Source organism: Bipolaris victoriae, assembly GCF_000527765.1.
Source record: "Bipolaris victoriae FI3 unplaced genomic scaffold scaffold_158, whole genome shotgun sequence".
NCBI classification, from domain to species: Eukaryota; Fungi; Ascomycota; class Dothideomycetes; order Pleosporales; family Pleosporaceae; genus Bipolaris; species Bipolaris victoriae.
The window spans coordinates 1-15,016 of NW_014575234.1; the positions used below are offsets into that span (position 1 = coordinate 1).

Sequence of the window (15,016 nt, forward strand, 5' to 3'; positions counted from 1 at the left end):
CTAAGGCAGGCAAGTATTACGCTAGTGTTCCGTAAGAGATTGTCTAGCGATGCAATAGAGTAGTGTACTTAAATAGAAGGTAACAAAGGTTCGATAACTACTAATCTATATTAAATAGACTAACAAGTAACAATCTTATTAAGTAAAGTAACTAGTAAGAAAGTATAATTTAAGTTAACTATAACAAGAGTAATAATAAAATCTATCTATCCTTATATCCTTATTACTTCTAGTTCTATCCTCCCTAGCATCCCTTAGAAGCATTCTTCCGTGGGAGGTTTGGGAGGACGTGGCATCCCATATCCTCATGGCATCCCTTCCTTAGCGGGAAGCCAGCTCTTGGCGGGAGGCCAGGTCACGTGATCCTCGCCCCGCGATGATCATTACCTTCTGACGTGGACGTCCATAGGCCTTCAGCCATCTCGTCATCTGTCAAGGAGAGAATCCTTCTTTGTTACTTGTAACACGTAAATGTATAAGTAGGCTCTAAAAGTACACTCTAAATAATATATTATATTATATTATGCTATATGGGTTTAAAGTAGGCTGTTTTGGGCTATAATGTAGTAGTTTTAGTGAGGGCTTGGCAAAAGTGTCCGGCGAAGCAGGGTGTCCGACGAAGCCGTGAGGTACGTTATACTTCGTACTACTAATTTCTCTCCTGATCCCTATCAGAATTCTGACCCTGCCTCTCTCTCTCCAACCTGGCATCAAACTCCCGCTGCGCACGCTCACGCTCTCTACTACTTTCTTCATCGTCGCCGACAAACGAATACGAATCACCTAGCGTAGATCCATCTCTGCGTTCAGGATCTGGTCTTCGTGGCGACTGTCGTTGTGGTTTCTGAAGCGGTACAGGCTGGCCGCCGCGCCGGAGACGGTCCCAGGATGACTCGCCTGATTTGGGTTGCGATTGAGATTGTGATTGCGGGTTCTTTACTTCGTCTTGGAAGAGACCACCTGTGGGAGAGGCATCGTCGTCGTCGAATAGAGAAGATGTTGACGACAACGACTGTGCAGGCTGGCGATTCCAAGAACCTGTAGATGGTGTTGCTTGTTGTCTTTGTCGAGGCGACTGTGATGAACTATTGTTGGAAAAAGTCTCCCAGGTTTCTGAACTAGTAGATTCAGATCCCCATGCTTCATTACCGGCAGTTGGACTCATATCGTCGGCTGCATCGTCACGTTGTGCCGGAAGCTGTTTGCCCCATCTGGCTTGTGGTGATGGACCCCCACCTGCACGACTCCTCACCTGCTCTTGGAACTCTCGACGCCGTTCTTCAATCTCACGCCCTTGCTGTGCATTCCTCTGCCCTTCGGCATGCGACGAAGCCTTCAAATCCACGCCAAAATGCTCAAGCTTGGGATCATTGGCTGTGTTGACCGCTGCAAGAGGTTGCGCGATGAGCTGGCCAATTATACTACCCATTTGTCCTGCTACGACCACGTAGAGGCAAAATCGCCATGTATGTCGTGCAAACTGGGCCATTGGTCCACGGACTGGACCGAATTTATTCACATCAATGTCCTCTACCTTGGGTTGATAAAATGGATATTTCATCTTGTCCCATGTACGATACCACTGCCACGTTCCAGCCGTGGCGCCTGTTGCAGCGAAATAGCTCTTTGTTTGCTCAAGCTTATAGATGTGGAATGCGAGCGCTTGTGCTTCTTCCGGATTGAGCTGGCGGCCAACCTTGCGCTCGGCGAATTTGATAGTTGTTTCGGTTTTGAAGCGGACGGCACGTTCGGAGAAGCCCATGAAGGTGCCTATGATGGGTAATGGGCGCGGAAGATTGGTCGCGTCGAAGCGATTGCCATTGTTTAGATGGGCAGGCGAAGATGCGTAGGGGTCATTCGAGGATGGGTAAGAATCGTCTGTGAAGCCTTCGGGGGCATTCTTGTCGGCGTCTTCAAGCACCATATTTGGTTACGTGTGGTAGAGTTGTAGTGTTGTGGGGTTGCTAGGGAAGGTGGGTGGTGAGAGATCGGGGCTTGGTGGAAGCTTTACCGATGACGGCATTGAGCCCAGTCTCGGGATCACTAGGGCCCATATCCGCGATCTGATCTCATGATGCAATGCATGACAGTAAACATAATCCTAGCACCATCATGAGTAAGCCACTTGAAGAATATTCGGGCATGTTGCACAGCGTGGTGGGTGTTAAAATATTCAAACATGGTCTATTCCCAAATACCTTCCTCCCAACCGACAATGCTCCTCACGAAAGGCTACGTACTTATACACTACAATAATTCAAACCAGCTACAAGACCAGCCGGGCCATTACGAAAACTCCATATGCACAAGGTGAGGGAAAAAAGAAAAAGAATAGGTTGGTTTGGAAAAGAAACGCCCACCTCTTCGTGTAACGCCACAATTCATACCGTTCGCAACGGCCAACTATGATGGCCGCAAAAGAGAACTCAAAGGAACTAATTGTAGCGATCGATGTTGTCTTTTTGCTCGCTCTTGTTGCTTATCGTATACAATATTGACAGTCGCTAAGGGTGTCATGGTGAGGTGATGGTTTGACCTGGATACTTGCATGATTACGAGTACTGTTATAGGATGACGCAACGGCAGGTAGCCGTGGGCTCTTCGTCGCTCTCTCTCCGGCTCCCAGATTTACCAGTCTTGGCGTTTTCTTCTTCGTCAACGACCTCTTGTGGCTTGACAGTCATGTGAACGACATTAGGGGTATCTGTTTGGAATCGGCATTCTGCGGTTTGTCAGTGAATGCTTGACAGGGGCTATATCATGTCTTCTATGGAAGGCATGCATTCAAATCAGATCAACCAATTAGTGCGGCCAGCCGAAGAACCGCACAAGCTGTGCCAATACGCTTGGCGTCATCCAGAATGAGGTCCTTACCTTTGAGTGGCGACTTGTCATCGAGCATGCGACCAAAATGAATGAGCCTTATCGATCCAGGCGAGGTGGGCCGAGCCTCCCACTCTGTTCATTCGAGTTAGCTTTGTAATACGGAATTCAATGCGATGCGATGCGCTGTGAGCCACAGTCTCTTTCACAGTGCTGTTTGGGCGATGACAGGTACAAACAATGCACCAGCAAGAGCAGCATAGCAGCGCGTCACGGCTGACGCCCCGCTTACTCGTGATAAGCGCACCCTACTCTTGCACAAACTGTCGAGAAAAAAGTATGCGTACCTTCCCGCCAGTCTCGCCATATCAGCTCTTTTAGGGTATAGACGCTAATGTTGTACGGGTCCATGTTCTCCACCTTGACACTGCGCTTCTTCAGGTACTTTTCGTCAATCTTGTACGGATGCCTTGCGCCGCTGGTAAGAAGCAGCATTATTACTAGCACAGGACCGTTCGTATTGTCTGGGTTTGCGGCCGGTGTGTCTGTCGACGGACCGATGGCCTCGGTATCTGCGCGATTTAGCACAGAAGGGGGCGCGAGCTTCGCAGGAGATGAAGGAGCGACGGGCGCATCTTCTGAGGTGCTAGACTCGACGGGTTGCTCTGCAGGTGTAGCTGCTGGAGCTACAGCGGATGCGTCTGTAGTGTGCGTGGTCGTGTCTGCAGGCGCGGATGCTGCGCCAGAGGCCTCGAGGGTCTTCATCTCTACCGAACCGGTCGATGGAGGCTCGTTCCTGCTCTGGGGCCGCGATCCTGAGGTCTGTTGGTGTGGAGTAGTTTGTGGTGCCGTGGAGGCTTGATCGGCTGGGGACGACATGGTTGGCCGGCCGACTTCACTCGCGCGATGGATGCGATTGCGGGCAAGTTAAGCGAATGGAAGGCGAACGGGGGGCTGGGAGCGACTCGCAGGTCGGCCTCGACGTCGCAACGAGAGAAATGGCAGCGGGGGGAAAAAATGGTGTAGTGGTGAGGCGTCTCGAGGGCTCATGCGTGGACGATGGAAGGCTGGCCGGCCGTGCGCGACTGGGAAGTCGCCGTCGCGGCCACCCTCTCCCTTCTCCGCAATCCGCAAATGCGGCAAGAACGACCCGTCGTCTCCACTAACAGCCCGCTACTGCTACTCGGCTCTGCACCGCCTCAATATCTCGTCTTCCGTACACATCCTACGATGCTGTACAAACGCTCCATTTGCCGGGCTGCCGTCCACTGCCTCACAGTGCATCGCCATGCCAAATCCATCTCGGCAAACTCTGGTTCCCCCGTCGTTGCTGTTCGCCCACCTGCGAAACCCGCAACATGCCATATTTGGACTCGTCGTTAAAGCGCGTGCCCCTGCATCACTGGCTCCTTTGCAATGATTGGTCACGTCCACTCAGCACTTGTCGCGTTATCGCATGCATTCTGCGCCACATCTTCACAGCTCGAGTCGGCCCGGGCTTCCCTCCTATGCTCTCCTTGGCCGCTTCTGCAAGCTGACAAGAGGAAATCGTCTTTGGGCACGTGGGGCAGGCTGGTGGCTGAAGAGCCACTGCTTGCTTCATCTAGTACTACATCACGACTTTGTAATGCCATCATACCTCCCTCTCCAAGCACCACAATACCATGGTTATTTTGGCTTCATCGCTTCATTCGTTAATCTTCGCCCTAAGTGGGTGGGTGCTATGTCCTTGTGATCCGTCAAGACGATTGATACGGGAACAACCTGATCAAGCCGCGTTGTCGTCTATGGTGGCAGTGTACAGCTGTCTTGGTTTGCTGGTCATGTAGCAAGCCTCTACCAGTTCATCTTCATCTTCTTCTCAATCTCCGTGTGGAAGTCTGGTACTTCCCGCAGCTCGTTGCCAGTGAATACGTCCTCCCAGCCAATCTCACAATCCCGTCCCTGGAGAATATCTTTGTGAACACCGCTGCTTCCACCCAGTGCTAATGGTCTCCACTCCCCCGCTTCAGCAATCTTCAGCTCCATACCCCTACGCACGGGTTCGGCAATACCAAACTGCCGCCTCAGCATCTCCATCTTCAGACGGTCTTGGGTATCGCGCCACTGGACAAGACGAGCCTCGAGCGGATGGGCAGATTGAAGAGCGACTGGTGCTGTCGATGACGACGAAGCGGTAGGTGCTACCGATGTGTGGCCAAGGCGAGATCGAAGGGTATCGTGGACGCCGGGAGCTGAAGGTGCAGAGGTTTCAAGCGTAGTTTGCGCAGGGTGCGCCTTGCCGGGGACGAAGCGGAGAGACTAAGCATGTGTAAATATTGAATGCGTGCATGTATTGTATGTGCTCTTGGGATAGCCCACCATTTTGAATCTCAGTGGCGTGCGGGGTTTGGGAGAGTGATGTAGAGCCAATCGACGTATCGAACTCGTTGAATTAGGTTGGTTAAGTTGTCGAACTAGGTCAAGAGTAAGGTATGGATGTCGAGTGGCAGGTTGTCAAGCAGTTGCTATCAACGGAGCTCTAGGCTACCTGGAGTGACGCGCTTCACTAGCGCCTTGGCAATTGGTCCGAATGCTCGAGGTTTGATGCTACACCAATTCGCAGTCACACACAAATTGCCCCTACTAAATTATGCCAATGCCTATGAATATGGATATCTACTAAAATCTTCATACGAATCATATATTAAATAGCTCTAGCAGTCAACATAACTCCTAAGCTCACCAGGCCTGCCATGAGTATGTTGACAGCATTGTTGTCCAACAAATCACTCCCAACCTCAATCTTTCTACTCACATGCTGCGGGTCTGCAACCGCCGTTCCACTTGCTCCAGCTTTCAACATTGTTTTCGAAGCCCCGATCGATGCTGCTGCATCCGTACCGCTGGCCTTAGCAATGTCATCTTTGCCCCCCGATCGACTACTAACATCGCTGTGTACAAGCACCTTTCTTCCTCCCTCACCTTCAACAACCTTGCCCGAGTGTACGTCAACAACGCTAGCCTGGAAGAGAGCTCCTAAAAGAGAATCAAGGAGTGTTCCACTAAAGCCAGCTGCTGTCAATGCAAGAGTGTACTTTGTCTTTTCAACAAAGCTCCAGTCTTTGCAAAACGGCATGAACATCGTAGAGCTGAGGGAGATTACCAGCGCGCCGAGTAGTCCTGCACCAAGACCCGTCGTGGTCACCCCGCCATTTGTGCCAGGCGGGACGATACGCCATGGAGCGGTTATCAGGCGTGGCTTGGATTTCGACAAGATTCCAAGTTCAGATGAAAAGGTATCTGCAGCGACTGCGGCGTAATTTCTAATACATATCAGCATCAAGTCCGTGGCCAAAGGCGAATGCCATACGCTACGATGCCTGTTACCAATACATCACTGTTTCCGGTCCAACAGCAACCCTCATCTTCGTATCGTCCGTCCTTCCTGAGCTGCCAGAGGTGGAGCAGTATTAAAACAGAGGCTACACCGGAGTTTGCGACCACTTGGATGTGGTTGCGCGCACCTTCTCCACCGGATGCACCAGTCGCAGACTGAGTAAGCTTTGCTTTAATGTCATGCTTGACCTATATCTTGTTATTACCGTCTAGTTTGAAGCACAAACGTGACATACTTTAGTGACGGAACTCCCGGCTAAGAAGAAGACGCCAAGTAGTACTGTGAAAACGCTCCAAGGATGCAAGGTATGAATGACGGCTGTCACAAATGCCGCAAGGATGCCAACAGGAGTCAGCGAGTTCCGCGACCACGCTCTATAGATGAGCGCAGCTATTACAGTGACAGCTATTATGGGCTTCATGCTGGATGTTTTGGTTTTGATGTACAGCGACACGGAGATGTGGCACAAAGACCGCGAGCTTGCTTATGTACTTCTTATGGGGTGGGGGCTAGTACACCATCGAACCCCGGCTTGGCATAAACTACTGAAGGTATCAACTCCGACGTCGCAACTTCGCTCGTCCCGTTCTTGATGAAATTTCTCAATAATATCGATATCATGGCATCACTCGAAGTTCCAAAATGTGCCCTGCAATTTGTCGGATCATTGTACAATTACTTTTCAAAGCTCAACTTCACCCCACAAAGCCCCAAGGCAACCAAGGCTATCAACAGAACCAATCCGAAAGACAATTAAGACGCAACGCAGTATCTGAGAAATCGACCACACAACTGGGTACCTGGACAAAGCTACGAGCATCCCACTTTTACCCAGGCATCTACATGTCGAGCCTGGTCGTGTCTGCCTATGCGTCTTGTACTGCCATGGGATAATCTACATGAAGCCGAACCCCGAAGTTGCATCCAATCTGAATCGGATTGATGGTGGAGGCGCAGCATAGAAGCCACCGAATGTTTCGAGCTACGCAATGCTCGAGAGAGCTAAGCGTTGCTTGATCGCGCTTCAAATTGCTTAAATGCCTTGTGCGTATGAGACGACCTTACTGAGTACAGCCCGGACACAAAGTGGTAGTTGCATCGTATCGGGGTGGCTGCGACCTGCCAATCGCAACTGGGTATTTCCCGGGCTGTGCCAAGGCCAGTGTTGCGATTGACTCGTCCAGCTCGCCCAATTAGGCACAACCGACTACTAGACAAATCATGCAATACGAAGAGGATAAGGCGCTCACCTTCAGACGCCATTGGATAAAACCAAAACTTCTAGATCCGTAAATTCCGCCTTGTGTTCAAGGACACACTCATCACAGCCACAATGGCCCACTCCAAGCGAGTAAACATGTTCGGGAAAACAGGTCACCGCATTGAACAAAGTAGTATTAAGCAACGTGGTATCAGGGGATATACAGTGATATCAAATCGGATTCAGCTCGTTTCTCTTCCCGTTCCTGGATAACCTCACAGGTGTTTTAGAATGGCTATCTTCCTATTCAAGTTTATCCGGGGAAAGCTCCGAGAACGCGAAGCACAAAAAGCCATTCCTACCACAGATAATTCACACTTAGTACCCGAGCGCACATCAGCACATGAGCTTCAAGATATTGTAACCAATCACAACCACACAACCTCACAAGACTCAACAGGAAGTCATGTCAACTTCCTTACTCCAGAAGAGGCAGCACAGCAGAAATCTCAAGACCACGAAAACAAGATTCGACAATGGAAATTGCTGTTAGGACTTGTGTTACCCAACTTCCTAGCTGCCATGGATGTCACTATCGTCGCTCCAGCCATTCCACCCATATCATCCCATTTCGGTATGTCAATCCTGCAAGACAACTCCACAAACACAAACACATGTTCTAATCCACATCTCCAGACAAACTCTCCGGAAACTTCAACTGGATCGTAGCAGCCTACACTTTGACATTTACCACATTCATCCCGATGTCTGGGCAATTAGCAGACATCTATGGCCGCCACTTTGCTCTGCAGTTCGAAATGTTCTGGATCATGATAGGCAGTGTACTCTGTGCGTCAGCTCAAATCTGGGTCATGCTGCTTGTAGGACGGGCACTACAAGGGCTAGGTGCTGCGGGAATCATGAATCTGAGCCGGATTATATTGTCGGATGGTACGACGCTGGCTGAGAACTCGAGTGGCATTTCCATCTTGTCGTTGATCAGTGGGTGCAGGTAAGTCTTCTTTGTATGCAGGAGTCCAATTTATACAAAGAGCTGAGTTTGGAAATAGCTAAGCGGTAGGACCGGTTATAGGGGGCCACCTCGCAGACGCAGGCTGGCGCTACATATTCGTCCTCCCCATAGGCGTCGCCGTCCTCGCCATGGTCCTCATCGCCCTGCTCATGCGCAGAGAACTCGTTCAAGGCCGCGCAACAACTCAGTCTTCAACCTCTCACCACAAAAACTATATATCCGGCCTCGCAATCATCGACTGGCCAGGCCTCACCACATTCATCCTAGGTGTTGGCTGCATCGTCCTCGCCACACAATGGGGCGGAACCCAATATCGCTGGTCTTCTCCCGCCGTCATCCTGCCCCTCATCATCGGCACCATCCTCTGCATCCTCTTCTTCACCCACGAGTACCTCCTCGCCCCTAACCGCGCCATGTCGTGCCTTTTCCCCCGCCAAATTCCCATGATACCCTCGACGCTCTTCCGCAAAAGAGACACCACGCTCCTCATGATCATCAATTTCTCAGCGGGGATCAGCATGGTTTGCGCGTTTTACTTTATCTCGTATTACTGGCAGCTCGCGGAGGGGTACTCGCCTAGTCAGGCTGGTGTGCAGTTGTTGTATTATACGCCGGGTCTGGGCATGGGTGTCTACTCTGCTGCTCTGATGTGTAATGTATGGCCAGGCCAGACGTTCTTCCCCCTCTTCATCGGGTCCGTGGTCGAGGCCGTGGGGCTCGCGCTGCTCACGTACTCCGTATCTATCAGATATACGACGCTGGTTAGTGTGTTCCTTGCCGTTGCAGGCGTAGGTACGGGGTTGCGCTTTATGCCTGTTGCGCTGCATGCGGCGGGTGTGTGGTCGACGCGCGTGCCTAGTATGCAGTCGCTGCTTTCTTTTATGCTCCCATTGGGCGAGACTGTGGGCATATCCATGATGGGAAGTGTGTTTTCTAACAAGCTTTCTACTTTTCTGGCTCAGATTGCCCGGCGTGCAGATGGTGCTGCGCTGGGTGGCTCTGGGATTCCGAGTTTGGAACTGCTGGATAGCGTTCCGACAGTGGTCAAGAAAGAGGTGCGGGATGCAGCGGCCAAGGCGGTTATGTGGGCGTTGATTTCCGTACTGCCGTTTATGGGACTAGCAGTTGTTGCGGCGGTGTTCATGGGGAATGTGTGGATTGGGAAGGCAGAGAAAGAGGCAAAGGATGGGAAGAAAGGACAAAAGGCGGAGAAAGGAAAGGTCATGTATGGTGTTTATTTGCTCGCGTGGTGTACGGGGAATGTGGACCAGCGGAAAAAAGATCTGGACGTTAATATGGAGCATGATTAGGTGAGGATAGAGTAAAAGTAGTGTGCGACGAAAGTTTAGACAAATAGAGTGTAATATCATTACTTTGTTATTATGTCCAAACTATCCGAGATATTCGATAGATATATCAACACCTCTCAAGTCCAACCAAGAAACCCAAATCCATTACTCATCCCATCAGGTCCAGGTTCTCCTCATCCACTATCCAAGCTAGACCTTTTCCAACACTGATAACTCTCCCCGCCTAACAAATCCGCTCCCCCGGCTCTTTCCACGGCACGCCCAAAATCTCAAAAATCCTCCTTTCACTCCTCCCCTCAATCAGCACTCCATCATTCAACTTCTCACCCTTCCTCCCTCTCAAAACATCCGTATACAACCCCCGTTGATTAAGCTTCATACCCTTCTTCCGTGCCAACAACCTCATACTCCTATTGAAAACATCATCTCCGGTAAAATACAAAAGTGCAGCACCCATTTCCTGCTCCGGGACGACCAAGAAGTCTATTCTGCGCCAGACGGTGGAGAAAGGGAGACAGGATGCGCCGTGCCATTTTGAGCTGCTGGAGTCGCTGTAACGGGATGACGTTAGCGAGGCTTTGAGAAAGCCAGTCTTTTGTAGGTGTGGAATGAGGACTTCGAAGACGGTAGTGCTCATAGCGGTAGGTGACATGTTGGGTCGTGATAGCATGATATCAATGTCGCCCGAGTCCTGTGCTCCACGGCGGTAGCTTCCCATTATCGTTGCACTGAATTCTGGGTCGATTTCCTTAAGTGCGGCGGCGACTATAGCGCCGTGGACTTCGACTTCGGCGCGTGGGATGCGGGAGTTGAAATCATGGTAGTGTTCGAGTCCGATCTTCTGGTTTTCAGAGAGGGTGGTTTTGGTCTTGAGATCGTCGAGGGTGCGGTGGCCGGCTTGAATCCATTTGTTGGCATGGGCAAGGCCGACGCCATAAATACTGAGGAACAAACGTAGGGATACGTCCTGGGGGTTGTGACGGGTACTTTCGAGTCGTCGGAGGCGATCTGCGAGCACGATTTCTTCGATTTTTGTGGCAAGGCGTCTACCGATAGAAGGCAGTTTTGCGGCTTGTTCTGCAGTAGTGATCTTGACCGTTTGTTTCTTCAGAGTGGCAACGCATTTTCGGTAGCTTAGGGTTCTCCATTGGTCCTGCATACTATCGTAATACTTGCACATCTCTTCTAGTATCTGAATTGTTCGGGCGTTTGGGTTCCATGAAATATGGCTACTGGAACTTGGATCCATACATTGAAAACTGTTCATATTGAATGACTTCTTGTCGCGAAACGCTGATACTTTTGACAAAACACTGAGCCTCTTGAGGTAATCAGTACCCATTGGCAATAGCTCTTGATCCATGTTCGAGTTCTCTATAGTGTTCACACATGTTGAACTAAGTTGCTCCATTTCTTCATCTTCATCAATGGGTAGGTACGCGAGGGATCTAGCCTCCTGGATGGCTTGAAACAGGTCATTCCCAAATTGATCTCTGCCCTTTTGTACGGAGACTATAGCAGCCCCTGGAGAGGACATGATGAAGCTATCTTCTACTGTTTCTTCGAGAGGACTTGAGGGCGCTGCATCTGTATAGGGATGAGTGGAAGGTACACTTTCTTCCGTGGGATGAGAGTCGGTCTTTTGTGTCTCCTGTGTCGCTTTCTTTCTTTGTGAGGATTGTATCTGTAGCGAGTTTTGCGACGTAGTTGATGTATAAGAGAGGTCTGGTCCTTGATCAAGTTCGCTTACCCCTTGGGTACCTTTTACAGCAAAGTATGAAACGGTAGGATCTAAGAGCTGCCCACGACTAATACATTGCGGCACATATGGATCGAACTTGACCACGACAACGTTCTGATTATCTGTCAGCTTGCTATATTACCAGCTTGAAATTCACGTACTGGAGATATTGGTCTGCCGAGATGCCGCACCAATTGAGTATATGTGTACGTCCCATCATCGAACATAACGTGTGTGATACTATCGCTCCATTTATCCGCCCATGCAGCACCAAGCTGAATGACCTTGTGAATGCGTCTTCGTCGTGCCATGGAGATATCATCATTAGGGTAGAAGTAGACGATCTTCTCTTTGAGCAATTGCTTATTTCCAGTGAAGAGCCTGATATTATCGGCAGGCTTCACAATTTTTCCATTTTTGAGCTCATGAGGAATGGCGCCCGCGCGTTTGTAAAACGGAGTACATTCTTTGTGGAATATTTGGGACAGAGATATCGTCCTCTTCAAACGACTTTTGCCACTATCTGTACCTACATTAGGACCGTTGCGTGACTTGGGAATTTGGACGCTCTTGGCGGGTTCGGTTGGTGGTACCGTAGTCGACCGAATTAACTTTTGATTAATTTGCCGATTAGAAGTGCGCCGTCTCTCTGTATGCTCCTCGAACTGTGCCTGCATTTCTCGAAGCGTTGGTCCATTGAAACTGCCCGAACGGCTCGGTAGTGAGGTTACTAGTATATGTTTTGATTCTTCCAGCGCGCGTTCAAGGTTAAGCACACTTTCGTCAGGGATATATAGCTCATCGTCTGAAAGGTTGAGAAGGGCCTGTTCCTCGAAATAGATGATTTTAGCTAGGAGCTCGGGGTCCGACATCGCGCCCTAACGCGATTGCAAATCGATGATAGAATAAAAATGACGATTGAGGTTGTTGTTGTTCATAGGGATACTGCAATCACTTTGTCCCAGATACTACCCAATATCCAAAACTACGACTCGATTGTTAGGGACAAAGTAAATGTAGGATATTCGATAGGCTGCGCTTCAAGCGCCGTGAGCCCAACGGTTTTGCAACTATTTATGCTGTGCTGGGACTGCTAGTGAAACGGGACGCTGAAAACGTATCGGTGAAAGAGTGGAGAAACGCCACCAGGCAACCGGCGCGTGTCAGATTGTCGTTTGACGCGAAATCACGTGACGCTACAAACAGTCCTCCGGCAATCACTTTCTACGTCTCAATACTTTGAATCTCACTTCTTGTACTTCAAATAAGTGCAGAGCAATCCTACGCATGGGAATATGAGGAAAAGATTAAGAAACCAATATATACGTTGTTTTGAGTAGTCTATCACTTTGCTACAGACATTGAATACAACATTTCAAGACCAGGCACTTTACTTCAACCTTACTTAAGACCTAGATGACATCCTCCTCTTTCCTATCGTAGTACTCTCACTTGCGCCGGCCACCTTTTGTGCCAACTTCGCATCAAGCTCGGTAACAACACCCTTTCCAACTGGCTTTCCAAGGTTATTGCTCATTGGCGTAACAACATCACACCGCAGTGATTGGGCAGGGCTCATACGCTCCATCCTCGTGTTGTTCGTCTGAATGAGCAGTCTCTCACGTGAATCTGCACTGGTGTACGGCTTCCACTCAGCAGCACGAGTAGCGCGGTCGGTGTTGGGGTCCAGGTTGCGAATGAAGCTCGTCCAATAGCTGCGTACCTGAGAGATGATGGGCTTGTTGGTGGTAGAGTAGCTGGGTGGCTCTTGGCCATCAGTGCGCTTCAAGCCCCAGAAAGCGTAGACGTTGACGGTGTGCCAGGCGCCCAAGCCGGATGCCTGGTCGGCTGGATCTAGAACATTGTACTTGTAGTTGTACGTGGGCACGTTGTCGCGTGCAATGGCGTTCTGAATGTTGCGTGTTGGGCAGTGGCTACCGATATCACCAATTGCATTGGCAGCGTCAGGCCACAAGAGTCCTTTGCCGGGAAAGGCGGGCTTCGTCGTCTTCAAGTAAAGGTCGCTAAGGATTGAGATAGAAGAGTTGCTCAGACTTGGGTCCTGACCTCCTAACCATTTCGCTGCATCGCTTGTGGTGTTGAGACTCTGTGGCGCGTTTTTGGTACCTTCGTCTGCGCAAGTGCCCATGATGGTCGGTACCTTGGCGTACTTGCCTTGCTTGAAGAGGTTCACGAGCGAGTCAGTGAATAGCTCGCCGTCGATGTTGGGGTTGAACCAGCAGTTAGAAGAGCGGATGGCCGACTCATTGAGCGCGCGTAGGCAAGAAAGGCCGTCGGTCGCATTGGCGCAACCCTTGTCCTTAAGCAGGCATTCATACTGCTCCTCACCCAGCTCTGGAGTACGCATTGTTACCCAAGGGCCTGACTCCATAATGCCACCTACAAACAGCTTTTTGCCCGTGTTTGCCGCCATCATGAGCGCAACAGATGTTCCACCGGCACTGACACCATCAAGAACAACATGATCTGGATCACCACCGAATTGACTGATGTGCTCCTTAACCCACTCAAGCAACTTGATCTGGTCGCGTATGCCAGCATTGACATCGCCACCTCCTTCCTTCACCGCTTTGCCGTTGAGGAAACCGTACAGGCCCACACGGTAGCTGAATTGAACGAATACGACTTGGCCATCCGCAACTATCTCGGTGGGATCCCAATTGGCGCTAGACTGCGAGATGAAGCCACCTCCTTGGAAGAAAACCACAACTGGTAATTTCGATTTGGTGGTAGCCTTGGAAGGCGCATACACGCTCAAATAGAGACAGTCTTCAGCGATATGAAAGCGTGAGTAGGTTCCAGAAACAGTCCAGTCATCAGGACGGCTGGGTGGGCATGTTGCACCGTGTGTAGTAGCGTTGATGAGACCGGAAACTACGGGATCTTGCGGCGCTGCGAAACGTAGCTTTCCCACGGGCGGTGCAGCGTACTGGATGCCTTTCCAGGCAGACACTCTCAGATTGGAATCAACGACAGCTCCTTGGTATTTCGCGTAGCCAACATCGACGATAGTATCGACGGCCTGTACGATCGAAGACAAGCTCGCTCCGACGGCGAGTAATTGGTAAACGTGCCTCATCTTCAAGACGAATGACGGCAAGAAAGAAATGAACGGAAGCAGGAGATGTCCTTGAGGGTAATGAGTGGGAGAAACGCTCAACTGCTACTCTGTTGTCTCCTTCCTATGGTGGCTATTTGAACATATCCCTTCGAATGTTCATGCAACTCCTTGAAACGTGCTAAGCCTGTTATAGCAACAATGTAATGATATTAAAGTTTGTTTCGGTCCGTAAGCGGGGGTGAACAATCACATTGCCATATGCGTTCATGCCCCTGTGCCGTTGGAGTCGGACCGTTAAGTCAGCAACGCGGCATATCAACCGTTTCATATTGGAATTGACGGTGGGTAGAACCCAACTGTGCCTAAAGAAACCGCGAATCCTAGATTTCATGCTTGATAATCAACGACATTTGTCCGTGGTCTCTTGCACACTAATGCACGAGTCGA

At 50.2% G+C, this 15,016-nt stretch overlaps 8 protein-coding genes across 8 annotated transcripts; 2 read left to right on the forward strand and 6 right to left on the reverse strand.

The window, feature by feature from the left end:
- Positions 1–649: 649 nt before the first annotated feature.
- On the reverse strand, positions 650–1,924 carry COCVIDRAFT_42615 (hypothetical protein; the record flags this gene model as incomplete). The annotated part of the gene is made up of 1 exon (XM_014695488.1): positions 650–1,924. The coding sequence occupies one exon, from the start codon at positions 1,922–1,924 to the stop codon at positions 650–652; it is 1,275 nt and encodes a 424-aa protein (XP_014550974.1).
- Positions 1,925–2,266: 342 nt separating this feature from the next.
- On the reverse strand, positions 2,267–2,437 carry COCVIDRAFT_114039 (hypothetical protein; the record flags this gene model as incomplete). Its single annotated transcript, XM_014695489.1, has 1 exon — positions 2,267–2,437. A coding segment is annotated over one exon (171 nt), but the record flags the coding sequence as incomplete, so codon positions are not given.
- Positions 2,438–2,564: 127 nt separating this feature from the next.
- Positions 2,565–3,702, reverse strand: COCVIDRAFT_114055 (hypothetical protein; the record flags this gene model as incomplete). Its single annotated transcript, XM_014695490.1, has 3 exons — positions 2,565–2,722; positions 2,875–2,958; positions 3,171–3,702. 3 exons carry the CDS (start codon positions 3,700–3,702, stop codon positions 2,565–2,567), a joined length of 774 nt encoding a protein of 257 aa, XP_014550976.1.
- Positions 3,703–3,871: 169 nt separating this feature from the next.
- On the forward strand, positions 3,872–4,243 carry COCVIDRAFT_114050 (hypothetical protein; the record flags this gene model as incomplete). Its single annotated transcript, XM_014695491.1, has 1 exon — positions 3,872–4,243. One exon carries the CDS (start codon positions 3,872–3,874, stop codon positions 4,241–4,243), a length of 372 nt encoding a protein of 123 aa, XP_014550977.1.
- A 416-nt stretch (positions 4,244–4,659) lies between these two features.
- On the reverse strand, positions 4,660–6,623 carry COCVIDRAFT_31392 (hypothetical protein; the record flags this gene model as incomplete). The annotated part of the gene is made up of 4 exons (XM_014695492.1): positions 4,660–5,124; positions 5,549–6,128; positions 6,176–6,390; positions 6,438–6,623. The coding sequence occupies 4 exons, from the start codon at positions 6,621–6,623 to the stop codon at positions 4,660–4,662; spliced, it is 1,446 nt and encodes a 481-aa protein (XP_014550978.1).
- A 1,071-nt stretch (positions 6,624–7,694) lies between these two features.
- On the forward strand, positions 7,695–9,746 carry COCVIDRAFT_42618 (hypothetical protein; the record flags this gene model as incomplete). Its single annotated transcript, XM_014695493.1, has 3 exons — positions 7,695–8,037; positions 8,100–8,405; positions 8,479–9,746. 3 exons carry the CDS (start codon positions 7,695–7,697, stop codon positions 9,744–9,746), a joined length of 1,917 nt encoding a protein of 638 aa, XP_014550979.1.
- Positions 9,747–9,969: 223 nt separating this feature from the next.
- COCVIDRAFT_42620 (hypothetical protein) lies at positions 9,970–12,359 on the reverse strand (the record flags this gene model as incomplete). Its single annotated transcript, XM_014695494.1, has 2 exons — positions 9,970–11,583; positions 11,649–12,359. The coding sequence occupies 2 exons, from the start codon at positions 12,357–12,359 to the stop codon at positions 9,970–9,972; spliced, it is 2,325 nt and encodes a 774-aa protein (XP_014550980.1).
- Positions 12,360–12,892: 533 nt separating this feature from the next.
- On the reverse strand, positions 12,893–14,587 carry COCVIDRAFT_20680 (hypothetical protein; the record flags this gene model as incomplete). Its single annotated transcript, XM_014695484.1, has 1 exon — positions 12,893–14,587. One exon carries the CDS (start codon positions 14,585–14,587, stop codon positions 12,893–12,895), a length of 1,695 nt encoding a protein of 564 aa, XP_014550970.1.
- Positions 14,588–15,016: the final 429 nt, after the last annotated feature.